This window comes from Aythya marila (genome assembly GCF_965140915.1).
Source record: "Aythya marila genome assembly, chromosome: 1".
Taxonomy (NCBI): domain Eukaryota; kingdom Metazoa; phylum Chordata; class Aves; order Anseriformes; family Anatidae; genus Aythya; species Aythya marila.
Window position 1 is genome coordinate 125,373,063 of NC_139042.1, and position 20,954 is coordinate 125,394,016.

The window sequence follows — 20,954 nt, forward strand, 5'->3', positions numbered from 1 at the left end:
GCTGGCCAGAGCTAAGCCAAGAAGTGATGTTTGTGCCTATGTGAGAGCAGATTTAAGAAAGGGAAAAAAACTGCTGGGGAACAGCAGCTGGGAGAGTAAGGAGTGTGAAACAGTCCTGCAGAAACCAAGGTCAGTGCAGAGGGAGGGCAGGAGGTGCTCCAGGTGCTGCAGCTGCAGTTCCCCTGTGGCCTGTGGAAAGGCCCCTGGTGGAGCTGGCTGTCCCCCTGCAGCCCATGGGTCCCACATGGAGCAGATCTCCATGCTGCAGCCCCCCCATGGATGGAGGAGCCCCCGGTGGAGCAGGTGGATGTGGCCTGGAGGAGGCTGCAGCCCATGGAGAGCCCCCACAGGAGCAGGCCCTAGGCCGGAGCTGCAGCATGTGGAGAGGAGCCCATGCAGGAGCAGGGAGCCTGGGATGAGCTGCTGCCCGTGGGGTCCCGTGCTGGAGCAGTTTGCTCCCAAGAGATGGACCCCGTGGTATGCATCGATAATGGAGCAGTTCTTGAAGAACTGTTCGGTGCTGCCTTGTCTAACATGGGGTAGCTTCTGGACTCTTCTCACAGAGTCCACCCCTGCAGCCCCCTGCTACCAAAACCTTGCCACATAAATTCAACCCACCTTTATGTACAAAGCAAGGATCTGGTCATCAAACATAAAAGAAGGCTTTGGAAGCATGAATCTAAATGAGAAAGCAAATATGAGCTTGTGTCTACTAACTTTAGAAATATTCTGATAGGTTGTTCTAAAAGTCAGCTCAAGACTTTCAGATTTGCAGAACTGCCATTACTTATCACTAATTTGAAACTCATTACATTAGAGGAAGGTGTTGGGAGGAATTGGTTAAAAGTGGAACATTAGGGGGGCAGGATGGGATCAGAATGGAAGACTGGTGAGGAGGATTGTAAATATGATCAAGTGTCCTTGCAGCTGGGAATGCTTAAAGTCTAGGTAGTAGTAATGTAGTAATGATTCTACCTTGTACTTGCTTCCACCGAAGTGCCAAAAGAGTATTTTTCTTTGCATGCAAACTATCAACAGTTTTGTTAATGAAACACTGGTTTCAGAGCTTGTTTCATATATATATGCATCCAGTTCTTTGTTGATTTATCACTTTTACTAATTTTGCTATTTTCACATAGTGTTTATAAATGGAGACATGCAAGATTAATGCCTAATGACACAATCCACTGGCAGCTGAAATCATAGGGCCTGATTGAACCAACTATTCACTGAAAGCAAACATTTTTTTGAGATCAGATTTTTAAGGAAGTCTGAAAATGACTGTTTTTTTGTTTGTTTGTTTTTGTTTTTGTTTGTTTGTTTGTTTGTTTTTGTATTTTAGCATTACTATTTATGAAATAGCAAGTGTATGGATAAATTCTTGCACAAGTACCACATATAACACCTAATGGAAGATATAATGCAGTCTAACCATTGGGTAAATACAGCTCCCGGATTCTATTTTTCATGGGCTGTCAACTGTAACTCTCCTACATGTCAGGACAATATTCTTCCTGGTAACACACAATGGTAGATTTAAAATATTTAGAGCACCATGAAAATGCTACATTCTCTGAGTTACTAACGTTTGGCAAGTTTCTGCTGTTTCCTTATAATGCTGATGTCCTTGACAAGCAACATGTGCCTGCAAGCCTAAGAATTTTTCTACATCAGCAGACAAGGTAAGGAAGGAATGTGAAGGAAAGAAGGATACCTCTTCTGCTTCTCAAGTGTTACTCAAGAAGAGCCTGTTGATTCAGATCTCCAAAGTCCTTTTTTGAAAAACAACAACAAAACAACAACAAACCTGTCTTCCCTTGATTTAGGAAGTGGACTGGAAGAGATCTCAGTTTGGATTGATATAACCTGTTGCCAACTAATGTTCTTGAGCATAGTGAGGTGTCATACAACCTAAGTTTTCTTTAAAGGATGTGGTAAGCTCCCACAGCATTTTCTCTTCTATCTCCCAGAGACGCCATATAGCTGGGCTTGCAAGCACCAAGAAAGAAAATAAGCCCATGGCAGAACTGAGTTTTTGATGAGCAGCAAATAGGAGATTTGCAAATATCAAAGGAAACTAGGTCATCACCATCACTTATTTTTTAGCTTCATACATGCAATTCACCAATAAATAGTGCTTATGATGCATTTGCTTGTTTTATCAAGGTATACCGAAGATACAATGGTAAAAGATTTTATGAAGAGATTCCTTATCTATCAGTACACATGATACACAAATGCTACTTGCCTGTAGGCCTGACAGACATGGCTTTTGGAAAACAGGAATCAGGATATCTTTATTGCCTATGAGCTACTATAACACTGAGTCAGATCACAAATCTTAGCTACTGAAAAAATAAATCCAAACAAAAGGTCAGAGGTTCATTTATAGAAATCATTAAAAAAAAAATTAAACTTGCCCTCAGCTATGCTTTCTTCTGTAATGCAAGCCCCAAATCTACCTTTCTCATATTGTCGTTTCTCCTCCTTTACTTCTTCAGGTATCCTATTTTCCTCACATTCTCAGCAAATGGCATTAAACCCAAGCTTTGTTGTACACCCCATCTTATTTATAATCTTCAAGGAAGATGTCTGAATACAGAATAGAAATCACTTTATTCATGTCTTTAACATCTTCTTCTTTTGAAAATGCCCTATGTCTTCTCCACAGACTTCAGTTGAGTTCTGACCCTTTCTTTAAAATATCTGAAAATACTGAAAAAGTATCTCGTGTTGTCTTCTGTCATAACCTTGTACTAAAATTTCTGTGCATGAAGAGTGCTTTAGAAAGGCAAATTGTTTAGTTATTTTCACCACCTGTACCTGTATTATTACTATTTCTTATAAATGGGTTCCACTCATGCCTAATATGCAGAGAATTTTCCTTTATATCACAAGGTGCCATGTGACATATGGACCTCCTATTTCTACCTTCTCAGAAAGCTTCCATCTTCATTGAAAGAGTTGCTGAAACCTGCAATGTGAAAACAAGCATATTCATTCACTGCTTTTGCTGAAGATAATTAAATCCCAATCACACCTGGCCAAATCTGCTGAAGACAACAAAGTTGAGAAATGTAAAAAAAATATTTCAAGAGTATTTTTCCTATACAAAAGGAAGACAATAGAGTTGAATTCTTAGGGAACTTGAGTGCTCAAGGTTGGCAATTAGGATCATAGATAAACAACATGTTACTTTGGGAATTAGTGTAATTCATTCAGAGGATGATGAACACAGAGCTCATATATTGTTTGCTTTACCTGTTTGTTTTAGCCTGGCAAAACACAATAGTATTTTTATTTACTTATTTATTTATTTTTTGTCCACTGCACTCTTCCATATGTCTTTGGAAAAGCAGACAACTTCAAGCAAATTTTCCTGATCAACTCATCCATTTGCCCTTGTAAATTCAAAAACATACTCAGAGTTTAAGTCTTTCCTCCTCTCAACCATAAAATCTTCTGTCGGGTCCTTTGAAATTTCCTTGCATTACCCCTAACTGTCCTTTTCCCCATGCAACTTCTTACACAAACCTTCAGACTGCTTTTACTTATGCAGTTCTACACATTTTTGCCAGGTCCCACTGCTCTGAATCCAGCTCTTGCAGAAGGCTGCTACCTATCTTTTCACAGGTACAAGGCAGCCTCATCACATCACCTTTATACTCATGTATCTGTTAGCTCTTATAATGTCCAGATTCCATTGAAAATTCTACTTGCTTTTAAAAGTCTGCAGGGACAACATTTGAGTCTCTGCTGTCTTTTTCCCTTATCTTCTTGCTAGAAATGCAACAACTGCCTGAATGAATAAGTTCAGAACGGTATAGCTCTGGCAACAGACATTATTACATGCCTCAGTTGAAGGTATAAGAAAAAAATGGACAGGCAGTTACAACTGTGCACAGAGAAATTTTTTTCGCAGTCCTTTAAATGAAAAACTTACTTCTGTTCTAAGGCATGAGATGAAGCAGTTGAAGTACTTGAAGATGTGTTTTATTTTTACCATTATGAACATACTTGAAGATGTGATTTATTTTTATTTTTTTGATTTTTGAATAATAAGGTGTTGTTTTTTTTTTTTTAAGTTCTGTGGTTTCTCTTTGTCAAGTTCTCCTCTGCAAAGAGGCAATTTCATAGTAGCCTTTCTTCATGCAGTTTGTGCTATCTGGAACGGCTTCCTAACATCTTTCCACATATCCTGACACTTCTGTAGCTATTCATCCTCAGCACTTCAAACATGAGCTGAAAGTAATTCCTTTTTCTCTTGTCTCACCTGTGGGATAGTTTTTTCCTTCTGGTAACTTGCCTCGGTGAATATGTCATATTATTACTATCCTAATTCAGGTAATTTTTGCTATAAAAGGTTGTCTTATTTAAAAAATGAAACCTTATATTAAGGAAAGTTTTTCTATGCCAGCCCTTGTTATTCTATCTTGAAATACATAGTCACTGAAGGGTAGGAACATCATAATCAGGCCATCACCAAAAATGTGATTGTGTTAACTAGAGGATTCTATCAAACTTTGAATCAGGGTTAGCAGACTGTTAGGGATAAGGAGAGTGTTAGATCATCAGTGCTTTGGAGACAAAAATGAAGAGCAAATAGGTAGCAGGGAAAAAAGACAAGAAAATAAGTAATAAAGAAAATAAAGAAATAAAGAAATAGAGGGAGGGGAGGGGAGAAGGGGAGAAGGGGAGAAGGGGAGAAGGGGAGGGGAGGGGAGGGGAGAAGGGGAGAAGGGGAGAAGGGGAGAAGGGGAGGGGAGGGGAGGGGAGGGGAGGGGAGGGGAGGGGAGGGGAGGGGAGGGGAGGGGAGGGGAGGGGAGGGGAGGGGAGGAGGAGGAGGGGAAGGGAGGGGAGAAGGGGGAAGGGGAAGGGAGGGGGGGAGGGGAGGGGAAGGAAAGGGAACGGATGGGAGGGGAGGGGGGGGAGGGGGAAGTGGGGGGGAGAGGAGGAGAGAAAATAACTATTCCAGGGCATAGTATTGCCTAAGGTATCTCTAACAAAGGGGCAGAGTGTGGGGAAGTGTATTTTTTTAATCAGAAAAGGAAGGAACACAGAGAACTCTGACTGCTGTGTGAGTAAGTACAACATTCAGAAGCTGACAGCACTGAAAGGTCTTTCTTTTGCCACCTTTAATTTAATAGAAACAAAATTTATGATATGGCCATCTTTCTCCAATTTGCTTTCTTTCACCCTCCATGCCCTCCTGTCCCCTCCTTGTCTCTTAAAGAACATTAAGAACCTGAAATGTTCATCTTGGCTTGTACAATAATAATTGTTAAAACAATAATAACAACAAAAGTAACCTAAAGCTGAAAAAAACAACAAAAAAACAAAAGATGCTGAGGGGATTGAAGGGAGGGGGCAGGGTTGAGAAAAGGCCACATGACAAAGAAAGCAGGGCCTTGTTAGTATGAGCTGTCACTGTGAATTGAGGGTGGCTCATCTCAAGCACACTCCTAGCGATTTCATGGAAGAGCAAGAAAAAAAAATGCAAACACAAAAGCAAGCCTTCCATTACACACTGCTGTTTCAGAACTCTGGCCTCCTGTCATTGAAGACTGCTTCAATACACAAGAAACTCATCTTGGAGAGAAACATCCAAGAAACCTAACATGCCTAGACACACTAAGAGATGCCCGGAGGAATAGGAGTGGTCTGAAAAGTCAGACAAAACCAAAAGAGAGCAGATTGGCTGACTCTAGGCAGGAGAAGAAATAAGTTGCTCAATTGAATTACCCCAGAAATAGATGAAGAAGGCATACATGAGAAGCATGAAGAAAATGAAATTTTCAGGGTGTTAATAGAACACTTGCCTATCTGCGGCAGGAGCCAAAGCATCTGTCTGAAATTACCATATGAATTACCAAGCCATATCTTTTACTGTAAACAAAAATTGACCACCCACTTGCAGCCAGACTCCTAAGGGGACCAGGTATCCTATCATATACATGCTAATTGTCTTTCAGGTAATGAATGGCTTGAAGGGAAGAAACAGACTTTGTTAAACCACTGGCATTTGCTAGCAGTAGGAAGTTATTGGGGTGTGTATATGCTCCCTTACTTTCCAGAGCAAAGAAGAAACAGAAATCAAAAGATGAGATTTAACCAAGATCGCAATCTCATGTCCAACCCTGCAGCATTTCTTTTGAGCTTTACGGTTTTTGCAGGGGTCTCTGCATCTTCAGTGTGGAATCTAATTAGGTTTTTATTTAACATTTACACTTCTTTAAATGTTTACAGACATTTTCTGTCACTCAGTTCAAATTGTTCCCCCTTTTTCTCCTCCTTACCACATAACTCCTCATTATATCCTCTTAACCAAGCTGTATACAACTCCTCTCCATACATGCTTTTACGTGCTTATAAAGAAGAATGCATGCCCAGTCCCTCACTGTTCACATTTAGCAGAACCATATGCATGCAGTTCTCTCCGGCTGCTTCTGTAAGTCAGTCTGTGTACAGGATATTTACAGAAATACAGAATTCACTTGATGCTATTCTTTTTTGTTTGTTTGTTTGTTTTTCCTTCCATATACAAATCTTCTGTATTCTATCAATCAGTCTGGCCTTCTCTACAACCCTTTTATCTCTCCCTTTCTTCTGACTGCCCACACATACTATTAGTACTTTAGTTCTTAGTTATCCTTCTGACTTAGGTCCTAGCTACAAGGATCACAACACATTTGTGAAAACTGTAAGATATTTAAAAATTTATCCCATATAAAAACAAAAAAAAATCTTTGTTCCCCATTGACAGAAGAAAAATATTTCAAGACCATTTATCAAAACAGCAAGGTTAAAAAGGCAAGAACAAAGTACAAGTAAACACAAAACATGCAGAAGAACCTAGAGCAGCTCAAATAAAATAGCTATGGTGATTGTTTGTCATCCTTTGTCATCCATTTGTCATCCATTGTTTGGATCCTTTGTCAAAATTCAGCTTAAAATCTCCCTAAGAACTGTAAGAACTGTAGTTTTCATATTCATTTATGACTCAGCTATATGGTTTTAACATGTGCTATCCCAGGGTCATGAGTATTTAGGTGATGAGTAAATATTATTATGTATATTCTTTCTTGTTATACAGTGCCTATCTTTATTCTTTATCTGTATTTTCATCTTTAGACAGTGCCTATCTGTCAATTTTCTACCTCCTTACTTTAATAAGCAGGAATGCAAAAGGTGAACAGATTTGATGAAACACAACGCTACTTTTTGGAGTATGAAGTTTTGGAATAATTGCTGGAAGTGACATATTGAGACTAAAGGTATGTGCACATCTTAAAGGAAGGTATGGCATTGAGGAAACTCCCAGGGTGAGATATAGTAGATATACAAAGGACGTGTTCTGTGATAGTCCCCTTGGCAACACAACCTGCAGCCTTAGATACTGGCAACAAGAGTGGAGCTTGGTTTGCTGTCTCTAAAAGAAAACGCATGGAGGGTGGAGTAGAGTGGAGACACTGTGTCCAGGCTCTGTGGTATCACCACAGGGATAAGGACTTCATGGTACTGTGGAACTGATAAATTGCATAGCCAGCCCAGAGCCAGCTGTTTTCTGTTGTTTTTTTTTTGTCAAAATTATGTCTTCTAGGTGAACTTTGCTCATTATAATCTCATTATTATAGAATCTTAGAACCCAAAGGACCTGTGCTCCTGTTGCTTCAATAAACTTCACTGGTCATTAATCTACTCGACTGAAGGTCTATCGTACTATTTGTGCAGCCATGATCATGGTAATTCAATATATGGAATGTGACTGGACTTAGAGTGCCAAATTGGGCATCACTCAGAATCTAAGCCCAGATGCCCCCAGTCACTTTGATATCTGACGACAAGCTGGAATGCAAGGTGGTTTAGTTCCTGCCAAACTTCTTTACCCTTTAATGAACCAGAACTGAAATGAGGGAAATGGAAGGTGGTGTATGGGAACAATAGAAGGTGGAAAAACAGAGTAACTCAGAACACAGACAAAAAAGAAAAGTGAAGAGGTGAAAAATGCTAGAAATGCTCTATAAGATGAAATGGAGAAGAGTAGGATGCAGAGAAGGTGTAGAGAAGATGAAAAAAAAAAAAAAAAAAAAGAAATGCTCTCTAAGAGCTGCTGTGGCAAGCTAATGCTCAGAAAATCTGCATCAAGCCCTGATAGTGTCTCCCATCTTGCACAATGAAGATACATGCTTTCTCTGATCCACAGAGCTACATCTCCCTTTGCTATATTCTCCAGGGCAGATTCTGCCTTGACAGCTCCTCTCCATTTACAGGTATATCAGCTGATAAACTCATTATTTTCTGCCAAGAGGAAAGAAAGGAAAGCCCATTCAACAGAAAGCAGGAAAGAGAAGGGCAGAGGTGAAATCATGGAACTGGCACATTAAGATAAAAAGCAGGCACAACACAGAAAGATTCAGGATGTAAAACATAAAAGCGAATCAAATGAGAGACAGACATGGAAATTTTGGTTCTCAGATAGAAAAGGTTCCTCACCTGACTGGCTGGTGCTAACATTGATGGTGGCATAATGGGGTGCTTCTGAACTCAACTCAGTCACCAAGTTGACAGCCTGGATCTCAAAGGTGTACTGCACACGGGCCAGCAGGTTGGAGACCTGCACACGACTTTCTGTCAGGCCCATCTGGCGTGGTTCAAATTGTACACTGTCTCCACAGCGCACGCAGGGTCCTGGAGAACCTGTTGGGCATACTTTGCAAATGACATTGAAGAAAACATCCTTGCGGCCACCCAGGTCCTTGGGAAGGCGCCAGGTCAGGAGAACGTTGGAGCCAACAATTTCATAGCTAAGGTCACGGGGAGCAGAGGGAACACCTGGAAGACAGAATGAAAGGTAAAAATCCTATGAAAGAATGAGAAAGAAGTGGAGGAGGGAAGAAGACAAAGAAGGGAGGGAAACAAGTTACTTTTTCTTCGTTCTCTTCTCTACCTGTTTCTCTGTACAAGGTTAAGAAAAACAAGTTCTTTGCTACGTCACACACACACATGCTGGAGCAGCCACACTAACACATTTTAGGGACACAAAATTGACAAGAAAGGTCTTTGTTTCAAGAGTGTGACTTTAATTTTTCCCTAAAAGAATAGCCAGTGTTTAGGAAACCTTCAAGCCTTTGAAATACTGAGTTTTGCACCTTAGTAAAGATTTGTCTCTAATGAGACCTCTAGATCTCTCCTTTGGCACCTAATACCTCTGAATTCTCTCAGACCTTAGATTGTTCCATCAGTTGTGGGAGCTGAACCCCACTTACGCTATAGTTACTCCTGCTACCAGCCAGGCATCAGGAATAAAATCTGGCAGCAGAAAAAACAGCTATGCATTCGCTATTTGCCCTATTAGAGACAGTGAAGAGAAGGCAGAAAATGCAGAGGGTGAGAAGATTATGCGGAGATAAGAATGGGACGAGACACTGGAAGGTAGACAGTGAAAAGCTCAGAAAGTTAGAAATAAGTCGCAGAGTTGCACTGCTCAATTTAGGCATGAAGATGATGTGATTGCCGAGGTGATCACCAAGGTGATTGGCTCCAGGGCAGACATGTTCTGCAACGGAGCAGTGGGCCGCAGTGTGCAGGGGGTTCCCTACATCCAGGCCCCTTGAGGTAGCCAAGAGCACCCCTCCTCTCTCATACAAAGTCAGCCCCCCCGGGGAGTGCAAGTGACCAGGAGTGTGGCAGTGGCATGGCTCTCTATATTACAGTGTTTCAATGTTATTGAGATCAGGGTTGGGAAAGATAAGGTAGAGTCCCTTTGGCTAAGGATTAGGGGGTGGTCAACAAAGCGGACATCCTGTTAGGGGTCTGTTATAGACCGCCAAACCAAGATGAAGAAATGGATGAGGCATTCTACAAGCAACTGATGAAGTTGCACAATCACCAGTGCTTGTTCTCATGGGGAACATTAACTTCCCAGACATATTCTGGAAAGAAGAGGCAGGTAACTCAGGGAGAGTACAAGGACATTGGTAGAATATGCAGAGAGAAAATCAGAAAGGCTAAAGCCCAGCACAGGCTCAACCTAGCCACTATGGTTAAGGATAACAAAAAGTGTTTTTGCAAATATAATAATGGTAAGAGGACATCCAAGGAGAATCTCCATCCTATACTGGACATAGGGGGAACATGACTACTGTGGATAAGGAAAAGGCTGAGGATCTTAATGCCTTCTTTATATCTGTCTTTACTAGCCAGACTGCTTATCTTTGGGAGTGCTCAGCCTCCCAGCCTGGAAGTCTGGAGTGGGGAGCAGAAGAGACCACCCCACAGTTCATGTGGAAACAGTTAGAGACCTGCTGCTCCACCTGGACTGTCACAAGTCCATGGGGCCAGACGGGATCCACCTGAGGGTGCTGAGGGAGCTGGCAGATGTGATTGCCAAGCCACTTTCCTTCATCTATTAGCAGTCTATCAGCAGAGAGGTCCCAGAAGACTGAACTCTTAATAATGTGATGCCCATTTATAAGAAGGGCTGTAAGGAGGAGCTGGGGAACTACAGGCATATCAGCGTGACCTCGGTGCCTGGAAAAGTGATGTAACAGTTAATCTTGAATGCAATCACACAGAATAAGATGGACTACCAGGGGATCAGGCCCAGTCAGCATGGGTTCATGAAAGGCAAGTCCTGCCTCACCAACCTCATCTCCTTCTATGACCAGGTGACCCGCCTGGTAGATGAGGGAAAGGCTGTTGATGTAGTCTACCTAGACTTCAGCAAAGCCTTTGACACGGTCTCCCATAGTATTCTCCTGGAGAAGCTGGCAGCCCATGGCTTGGATGGGTACACTCTTTGCTAGGTTAAAAACTGGCTGGACAGCCAGGTCCAGAGAGTAGTGGTGAACGGAGTGAAATCCAGCTGGTGACCAGTTGTCAGTGGTGTTCCCCTAGGATCGGTGTTGGGGCCCATCCTCTTTAATATCTTTATTGATGATCTGGATGAAGGAATTGAGTGCACCCTCATTAAGTCTGAGGACAACACCAAGCTGGGGGGAAGTGTTGATCTGCTTGAGGATAGGAAGGCCCTGCAGAGATACCTGGACAGGTTAGATCCATGGGCAGAGGCCAGTGGGATGAGGTTCAACATTGCTAAGTGCTGAGTCCTGCACTTTGGCCGCAGCAACCCTATGCAAATGCTACAGGCTTGGGGCAGAGTGGCTGGAAAACTGTGCAGAGGAAAGGGATCTGGGGGTGCTGGTCAATGCTCACCTGAACAGGAGCCAGCAGTGTGCCCAGGTGGCCAAGAAGGCCAACAGCATCCTGTCTTGTATCAGGAACAGTGTAGCCAGCATGACCAGGAAGGTGATCGTTCCCCTGTACTATGCTCTGGTGAGGCCGCACCTCAAGTACTGTGTTCAGTTTTGGGCCCCTCACTACAAGAAAGACATTGAGGCCCTGGAATTTGTCCAGAGAAGGGCTATGAAGCTGGAAAAGGGCCTGGAACAAAAGTCCTATGACGAGCAGCTAAGGGAACTGGGGTTGTTTAGTGTGGAGAAGAGGAGACTCGGGGGAGATCTTATTGCTCTCTACAACTACCTGAAAGGAAGTGGGGAGCTGGGAATTGGCCTCTTCTTACAGATAACTAGCAATAGCACAAGAGGGAATGGCCTGTAGTTGTTCCAGGGGAGGTTCAGGTTGGAAATTAGGAGAAATTTCTTCTCAGAAAGAGTAGCTGCTCAGCATTGGAATAGTTTGCTCAGGGAGGTGGTAGAGTCGCCATCCCTGGGGGTGTTTCAGGAAAGGTTGGACGTAGTGCTTAGGGACACGGTTTAGTGGGTGACATTGGTGGTAGGGTTATGGTTGGACCAGATGATCTTGGAGGTCTTTTCCAGCCTTAATGATTCTATGGAGACAAAGACAGAAAAGGCAGGGATATAGATATTGAGCTCTGTAGTAGGTAGGGGTAAGGGAGACGCGATTTACAGGACACTTCCCTCCAAAGGTTTCAATGAAATCCACGAATCCTCATTCTCACTATACCCTTATTAACAGCAAACATCTATGAAACCTACAGTCAAAGCCTTTTGTCTGTTTACTATTGATCAATGGAAAGGATTATACTTTTTGTATATTTCCACTAGTTGTATCTTCCTGTGGACTCTTATTCCCCAAAAATATCCCAGAAAATTGCACACAAAAGACTGGTTAAAATATGTATTCATGACAAGATGAAGCAATTTGTATTGTGGTATAGTATTTAATAGTATAATCACATACTAGTTTTCCCCGAGGGTTCTTATTGTGACCAATGCAAAGGATATATAACTGCTCAGGAAGAAAAATTCCTTTGAAGTTAAGATTGCTTGATGTTGTTGAGGATGGATTCTGTGCAGTGTACAAGCAAGGGATTACACAAAACAAAACAAAACACATTTCCTAATTTCTGAGTGTTTAACTTCACAGATGTAGAGTGACTGTAAGTTGCTTTAGGACATGAATTTATTCCCTGTCACTTTGACAAAATTCATGAGTGATTCTTGATGTATCATTTAAATTAGATTTTGAGTGCTCATCATTAACCCTACTTAATTTTCTGGGGTTAATTACTTGCTTGACCTATTAATGTTCATAATCATTGACGGTGAAAAGTTATAACCGATAAGCCAATGAGAAAATGAATCATTTCCATAAGTACAATTTGATTTCTACATAGTAAATATGGTCTTCACATCTCCAGTGTGGTCTATTGGTCATGAAAAGAGGTGATTTGGAACTCCCCTGAATCATTCAGGCAAATTCTCCCTCATTAACAGCCCTTTTCCCTGCGTTCAAACGCTCCATTCAAATACTTACCAGTGCAGGGAGCATCAGAATTGTCAGAAGCAGATCGGTAGTAGTGGTTCTGACACACACATTCACTGGAACCTGGCAGTGGAGCATGACTGTGGGCAGGGCAGAGATGGCAAGGGTCGTCTCCCACAGACATTTTAAAGGAACCAAGGAGACAGGCTAAGGGGAGGAAAATGAGACAGTCAAGAGCAGGAAACACATTTTTTCAGATTTCAAAAACAATGCAATCTTATTTACATTTAACTCATGCTGCTGCTGTTGAAAGAATTTGTTACACAGATTATTTACTGCAGGTTTCCTTGCTGCATGGCTATACAGACAATACCAGCTCTGGGATGGAGCATGCGCTGTTAAAGTTGCAATTTCAAACTAGTTTATTTTATTCTACACAATAGGTACTTAAACTGATTCACTGTCAGATGAAACAGAATCAGTCCAGAGACAGCTTTGGCCATCTGAAATAATTGTCTTCTCCTTACTCACCCAAAGAGCATTAGCATTGGAGAAGCCAAAGTGCACAGTCGTGTGATCTGTCTGGAAACAGCTATAACCATCCACATCTCCTTTCCCCCACCCAATACAGCCACAAAAATGGATTTTTTTTATGCTGCCTTAGACAGTTTAATTGCTTAAACTAATGTAAGGTACCATGTTTTTTTTTGATTTTGCATCAAAATGAAGAGCCAGAATGAAGATATGCAGTCCTAATTGTTTTTCTGTAGGTCTGGACACTTTCCAGTAGTGGATAGAAGCTTCTTAAAATAGTCAAGTTTAATCTGCAAATGCATAGGACCACGCCTGTGGAAAAAGCTGAAACAAGGGGGGAAATCCAACATTTGGGGAAAGAAAATTAAAAAAAAAATAAAAAAGGGTTAACAATAAAGGAGTATAATACATTCGAGGGTCAGCAAAGATGCTGTGCTGAATAACATAGCAGAAAGTGCTTGGATCTTGCACTGAAATAGTAGGATAGAGGTTTTATAATTTTAATGCAGGTTTTAAACAAGTTTTCTATAGCTGCTTTTCTATATAAATAGACACAGAATTTTTACATGCTATGGACTAACTAGCTCTGGTGAATGTTCTTTCATGGACTGACATTTGTTTAGTTAGTTTCACAGTAAAACACATTTCCAGGGAAGGGGAAGCTTTCAGATAGATCCCAAGTGAATGTTTGATTTCAGAAGACACATGGTAATGCTGCTTTCTCCTTTCAAGAGAAGAACCGTCCTAGTGATTGCCATAAGGAGAAGAATCCAAAGGATCATGAATAGCAAAAAAACATATATTTCAAAGAGAACTGTGTAAAAGAAGAACATTGTGTGCAGATGTTAACATGAAGTTAGGATATCTTAATGAATATTTTGAAATGGAACACCACACCAGAAGCTGAAGAATTAATCCATCTGGTAATTACTTACTATGACAAAGGAAAGCAGACTTCCACCTCCTATACCAATTATTTGGAAATTATTTCTAACACATACGTGTTGAGTGGCCCTTTAAGCATCTTCCTTAACAAATAAACAACTTCAGAAAAACTAAGTAGCTTGCTTATCTGTCCTTCTCATTTGTGTCCAATTCCCTTTGCTTTGGGTTCTCCAAGTCTGTTTGGGAATTTCTGATGTATACTTTAGGCCTGTGGGGATGCAAACCTTAACAAAGCTGAAAAGGTTTCAGACACATTCTGGACATAACAGCCAATAAACAATATCTATGGAGTCCTGTTCGCTTTAAGACTCATATTACTTCATCTTCTCTGTTGGAAGTCTTCTGGCTGCAGAGTAACGTCCATGTGTATTGTGACAGAAAGTTAAGTCCTGGAACAGTCAGACCATAACAGGGACTTCAATAATGCTGAATGATAGCACTGGGATAGGAGGACACTGAATCTTCCCAACACATTGAAAATGACAACATTCAGTGTGTAATACATTGTCATATAGAATGAAAGGGAGAAGAGATTGCAATTTTGCATACAATGGTAAGTCTGCTCAGCCCTGCTGAGGCCACACCTGGAGTACTGTGTCCAGTTCTGAGCTCCTCAGAGCAAAAGAGGCATAGAACTACTGGAGTGAGCTCAAAGGAAGGCTGCTAAGGTGATTAGAGGACAGGAGCATCTGTCGTACGAGGACATGCTGAAAGAACTGGGCTAATTTAGCCTGGAAAAGAGAAGACTGAGGGAAGACCTCAGCAATGTATACAAATATTTGGGGGGGAGGGTGTTGAGAGGATGGAGCCAGTCTCTTTTCAGCTGTGCCCAGCTACAAGATGAGAGGCAAGGGGCACAAACTGAAGCACAGGAGGTTCTGGCTCAATATGAGGGGGCACTGCTTTACTGTGAGGGTGACAGAGCACTGGGACAGGTTGCCCAGAGAGGTTGTGGAGTCTTCTTCTCTGGAGCTATTCAAAACCTGCCTGGATGCCATCTTGCGCAACGTGCTCTAGGTGATCCTGCTCTGCTGGGGGGATTGGACTTTATGGTCTTCAGAGGTCCCTTCCAACCTTGGCCATTCTGTGATTCTGTGAAAAGAGCAAGTGCCTTTGCCTTCAGACCTTTATCCAGCAGAAAGTCAAATTATTTTCATACAGAAAGTTCTGTCCCTATGCTCCTATGAGAAAAAATACAAAGGAAATAAGATTTTTCCATTTTATGAAGCGTATCCCCTTCATTCGTTCGTTCGTTCGTTCGTTCGTTCATTCATTCATTCATTCATTCATTCATTCAGTTTAAGACTCTGCTAACAGTCACAGATGTAGAATATAATTTTCACATTTCTTGGCAAGTACTGACACTATGAGCATTACCAATGGGCGGTTCTCATCCAACATTTATGAATAAATGGTAAATAAAAATTTACCATTTTATTGGGTCTTCTGTATTTATTTCAAACTTGAGAATGCTAAACTGAACATGATTTTTTTTTTTCTTACAAGTAATTCTCATCCATATTTTCTTGCAACAAACTGCTTGCGCAGGGGGGTTAGATATGATGACCTCCAGAGGCCTTTTCTAAGCTCAGCCATTCCATGATTCTGTGATTTCTCTTGAACACAGGCAAATTAAAATGTCTGGTCAGATCACTCTGGTCCCGGCTGCCCCACTGTCAGAGTTTTCACCACATATACATGATTGTCAGAGGATGGGGAACAGTGAAAGGGAAAATTCTTGCCACTAGGAAACATCTCATTTTAGATGTTCAGAAGGAAAATGGGAATAGGATTGACAGGACCCCTCTGAGGGAGGAATCTGAAAAAATACGTTCAAACAAGATAAACAAAAAAGCGTAAAAAAAATCAGTAGGGAAGAGACTCACATGGTCAGTTCAACCCATATAACAGAAATGGCAGCTGGAGAGCTATTAAGAGTAGTACAGAACAACTTTGGAGGAGAGATCTCTCTGAAGTGGTTATATTGTCTGGTGAAACAAATTAATCACTACACTGCTCTACATGAACCTATGATCCTATGATCTCACGCTGGTCTTTCCAGGAGAGAGGGCAGATAGTGAGAAAGGATCATGCTCTGAAAACCTTTTTTGTGTCCCCAGGGATTTCTACTGTCTACAGTCAAGAACGAAACAAAACAAACAAACCCCACAGAAAATGAAATCATATAGCATACTTGAAGCTAAGTTGATTTCTAAAGATTAAACATGATTCACATTTCCCCTGCATTCCTAATGCAAAGATAATTAGGGGAAAAAAATCAAAACAAAACAAACAAAAAACAAACAAACAAACAAAAAAAAACAAACAACAAAAAAAAAAAAAAAAAAACAAGCAAACTATGACCTAAAATTTCTAGTTACTTACATTTTGGCCAATATGGCAGAGACTAACTTGTCTCCATGGTCTCCATGTAGGTAAAGAACAGCCTCCCATGGTCAGGGCCTACAGCTGTCACACACCTGCTTCCATCTGAACTCAGACCCCTGCCTCTGTACCCAATCAGGGAGATAGTTAAGTTTGTGGGCATCTTCATCCCTTTCCAAAATTGCCTAAGATATGCTGTCTCACTTCATTCAGCTCACAGATAGCAACAACAGTCATTCCCATGATATGTAGCATTTCCTGGCACTGCCTCAGTCCAGTCACTCTATAAATAAGATATAAAAGTTTCAGGGGAAGGGAAGGGAAGGGAAGGGAAGGGAAGGGAAGGGAAGGGAAGGGAAGGGAAGGGAAGGGAAGGGAAGGGAAGGGAAGGGAAGGGAAGGGAAGGGAAGGGAAGGGAAGGGAAGGGAAGGGAAGGGAAGGGAAGGGAAGGGAAGGGAAGGGAAGGGAAGGGAAGGGAAGGGAAGGGAAGGGAAGGGAAGGGAAGGGAAGGGAAGGGAAGGGAGGGAAGGGAAGGGAAGGGAAGGGGAATTCCTGGCAATCTAAATAGGTAAAAGACACCTTTTTTTAGTCCAGCAGTTATAGTGAGCCTAGGGCTGTCTTTCCACAGTGTTCAGCTCTATTTTGTTTCTGCAGGATTGCCTTCTTCACACCATGAGATTTTTCACTTTTCATGCACCTTACACTCCCCCCTTAATTGCAGATCATGACATCACATTCATTTCCTGCGGTCCTACAATCTCTGCAGATAACTACTGTGCTCACTGGAGGCAGTCATAATGAATACCCAAGTTGAAAAGAACCCACCATCACTAAGACTGACATGCATTGCTTTAATGAACATCACCTTCTTAGGACCATCCCAAAGAAAGCCTGAACAAGAGCAGCTTCTCCCGAAACACCTCCACTGAGTGCCTGTGGAAAAACTTCACAAAAAACACAGGCCTTGTCACTGTGCCATCCCAAAGGCACCAGTACTTTCCAGGAAAACAGAGATTTAGTACTAATTGATTGACAGTGTCTAATGTAAGGACAGAGGGTAGCAGAGCTAGAACCTCAAGGGATAGAAAAAGCTGTCACTTCCCATTAAGTCAAGGCTACTGTGAAAGGTGAAGGCAGAGTTTGGACTATGCAAGAGCTTTTCTCTCAGTTTGTCTCAGCTATTTTTCACATCTTGGCACTGTGTCAGAATGCCACAACAGTTTAGTTGGTCACAGCTTGTCTCAGAGATGCTGACCCAATTTCCCTCAGCTCCACCCTAGAGCACTCTCTTCTGCTTTGTCTGCATTAGCCTGAGTGCTCCATGGGGAAATGTTCCACCTGGAAGGCTGGAGAAGCAGTTTCTGACAGACTTCTAACATCAAAACAGCAGAGAAAAGCTCTGGGATCATGGGTTATGTGTAGGAGGGGATAGAACAAGAACCAAAGAAGACGAGAGAAGAAAAGGCATAAAGAAAAGCTGACTTGGACAATAAGAGCTGACAGTAAAGCTTCTGAGAGCATAAAAAAAATACAGCAAGGAGAAGGACCAAGGACAGAAAGAAACTTCAACAGAGCTATATGTACCCCCAATACAATTTTTTAGGGCACGGGATAGACGTTAGGGTAACACTTTGACTTTTTGCACCCAGACCTGATTTGGAAATGAGATGAGATTTAAGAGAACATTTAGAAGAGCATAATATCACTCTCCTTTTGACTGAGGCAGTCAAACAAGAGTTCTGTGGAGATCTTTTCTCTACTCCTTAGGAGAAAATCTCCATTCTCCTTAGGAGAAAGTCTCCATTTTAAAATGTGTCAGTTTTTTTGACTGTTCTAAAGCAAAACAGACATGTCTGGGAAAGACTGTCTTTGACTACAGTGCAGATAGAGGATTTGTCCAGGTACTAGATTAGCAAAGCTTTTTGGACCATGAGAGGAGAGAAAGTCAATATACAAAAGTAAAGAAAAAGGCTAAAGGGTCATGCATCCAGGGTGTTGTTGCTGGCCCAGAAAACAAGATATACAGGAAAAGCTGCCCAACTTTTTCACACACATACATAATTCCCACAGCCACCTTTTCAGAACTGACATAGCAAAAGACGTTTGTGTTGCAGAGTAAGGTAAAGTCAAAGAAACATTATTGCATGGGATTTACCAGTTTTAATCAGATCATTCTCTCTAAGTTGCCAATTTGCTTCTTGTTTCTGCCATACTATGAAAGAGAGCACAACAGTATTACAAGACAACCCCTTGGGGAGGTCAGGTGAAAGGAACTCTTCTAAGGCCAGAAGGGATCTATTGGCTTTGATACTGTCAATAATCTGAAAATATTTGTCATTTAAATTGCACTTGTAGGACTGAATGAAAGAAGACAGGCCCCTAGAGTTATGGCAATATCTAGCAGAGATGCAGTTTTTAGGATTGCATTGAAATTACTGTATCTGGTTTTGGATCCCTCAATGTTGTTGAAAAACTGGAGCAAGCTCAGCAAAGGGCCACTGAAATAGTTACACAGCTGGAGTACTTGCCCTGTGAAGGACCTGGAGAACATGAAATCCAGAAGTAGGCTTCCAAAATCTACAAAGACCTTATTAGAAAGATAGAGCCAGGTTCTTCACATCCGTGCACAGTAGAAAGATGAGAGACAACAGGCACAAATTGAAACACAAAATGTTCTGACTAGATATAAGGAAGTCTTTACTACCATGAGGACCATCAAGCACTAGGAAAATTTACTTGGAGAGGTTATGCAGTTTCTATTCCTGGAGATTTTCAAGACCATATTGAAAAAATGCTCTTGAGCAACCTGTCTGACCTTTTTTTTGAGCCTGTTTTGAGCAAGAGGTTGGAAAAGAGATATACATTTGTACCTGCCCAGATGCTACTTTCTTCTCTAATCACTTGGAATATTTACACAAACATTTTATGTCTGTCCTGTTACTTCAGTTTAAAACAGCGTTAGTGAGCCTTAGGACATGGTTTTGTTATCCGAAGGTTTGTTCCCAATACACCTGTCCAATAGGCACTGCGAGTTGGAATCTACATGAAAGTCTATTAAATAATGAATTCTGCAGAATCAGGTGCTTGGCGATCTTTTGCAAAGAAAGCACATTTCTTACTTGAAGTGCCAATATTTATACACACCTAACTTGTGAAATCATCTCTCTAGCTACTTCTGATTGGTTGTTTTAGTTCACCTAACTTATCTCTATTGAGCATGTGTGTTACAGAGGACCGGAGGGGCGAACACCAAATCCCATATTTCCATACATTTCCATTTTGGTGGGTGTGGTTTTAAATATACTGATGACCTTTAATGAGCAAAAGGTCAGTCTGTAATCTTCAGCTGCTTTCTTAATTCTTGTTTTCTTGCTTTCATCCCTCATCTGCTTTGCTTTTGCTAGCTCAAGACTACTAGTCTCCCTGTTTTCTTCAAGGTCTTGTTTTCTTCAGCTCAGGACTACAGTTTCACATTGCTAACTTATCTAATAATGACTAATCCTTGAAAAATCAGACCCTCACCCCTTTACTTGCATTGGATCTATTTTGATTGTGTGGTTTCAAAGTAAGTCAATTCACCTGTCTGATCTGTTGGTAAAGCAGTCTAACAGATAAACAGAGGAAAAGAAAAAACATTATTTGGCAATTGTCTATGCTGTCACCCTCTGAGGTTGTGCAGTCACTAGATTCTGAGAGAAGGGGTGATGGGAAGCCCTAAAGATAAGCAAAGTGTCAGCATGGAATGGACATTCAGAAGATTATAACACCATAATAATCACAGAAAATCATTACATATTTTTAGGGTTTAGACATATAAACTGTGTTTTACACTAGTATGTCATCAAACCAATGATACACTGTGTGTGCTTGGCTACTATCAGTAAATATAAACTATTTTGCAGTACACTGAATTAAAGCATAATATGCCTATTAATAATAAAAGCTAGGCATCTTTAAAAACATGAACAATATAATAGATTTTAGATTTTGTTTTTTAATTTTCACTAATAGTAACCTCATGTCAGTAAGACAAATGCCAAGGACCAAAAGAACACTCAAAAACATTGTGTTTTTTGTTTTTGTTTTTGTTTTTGTTTTTTTGCAAGTAAACAAAGGGACAGCCAACTGCCTCTTATGACAGTACACAAAGTATCTTAGAAAAAAAAAAAGCACAAATAAGCAGGTTTCCCAAGAAGCTCAGAATTCAATCAAGACACAAAGAGAAGAGTAACAAGATTAAAAAAGAACAGTGGAAAAAATTTAAGTATGGTCAAGAATACACATATCAGAAAGACGATTCTTTTCAGTTTATTTAGAAACAGTTCACGAGTTCAAACTTACTT

General features: G+C 41.2%; 1 protein-coding gene across 1 annotated transcript in view; it reads right to left on the reverse strand.

The window, feature by feature from the left end:
• EPHB6 (EPH receptor B6) overlaps positions 1 to 20,954 on the reverse strand; it is a gene marked incomplete at its 3' end in the record, with an annotated part of 56,887 nt that overhangs the window by 16,923 nt on the left and 19,010 nt on the right. Inside the window, exons 4-5 of the mRNA XM_082764188.1 lie at positions 12,799 to 12,954; positions 8,494 to 8,832 (exon numbers count right to left, since the gene is read on the reverse strand). Coding sequence (XP_082620314.1) covers positions 8,494 to 8,832; positions 12,799 to 12,954 — 495 coding nt within the window. The remainder of the gene's footprint in view (positions 1 to 8,493; positions 8,833 to 12,798; positions 12,955 to 20,954) is intronic.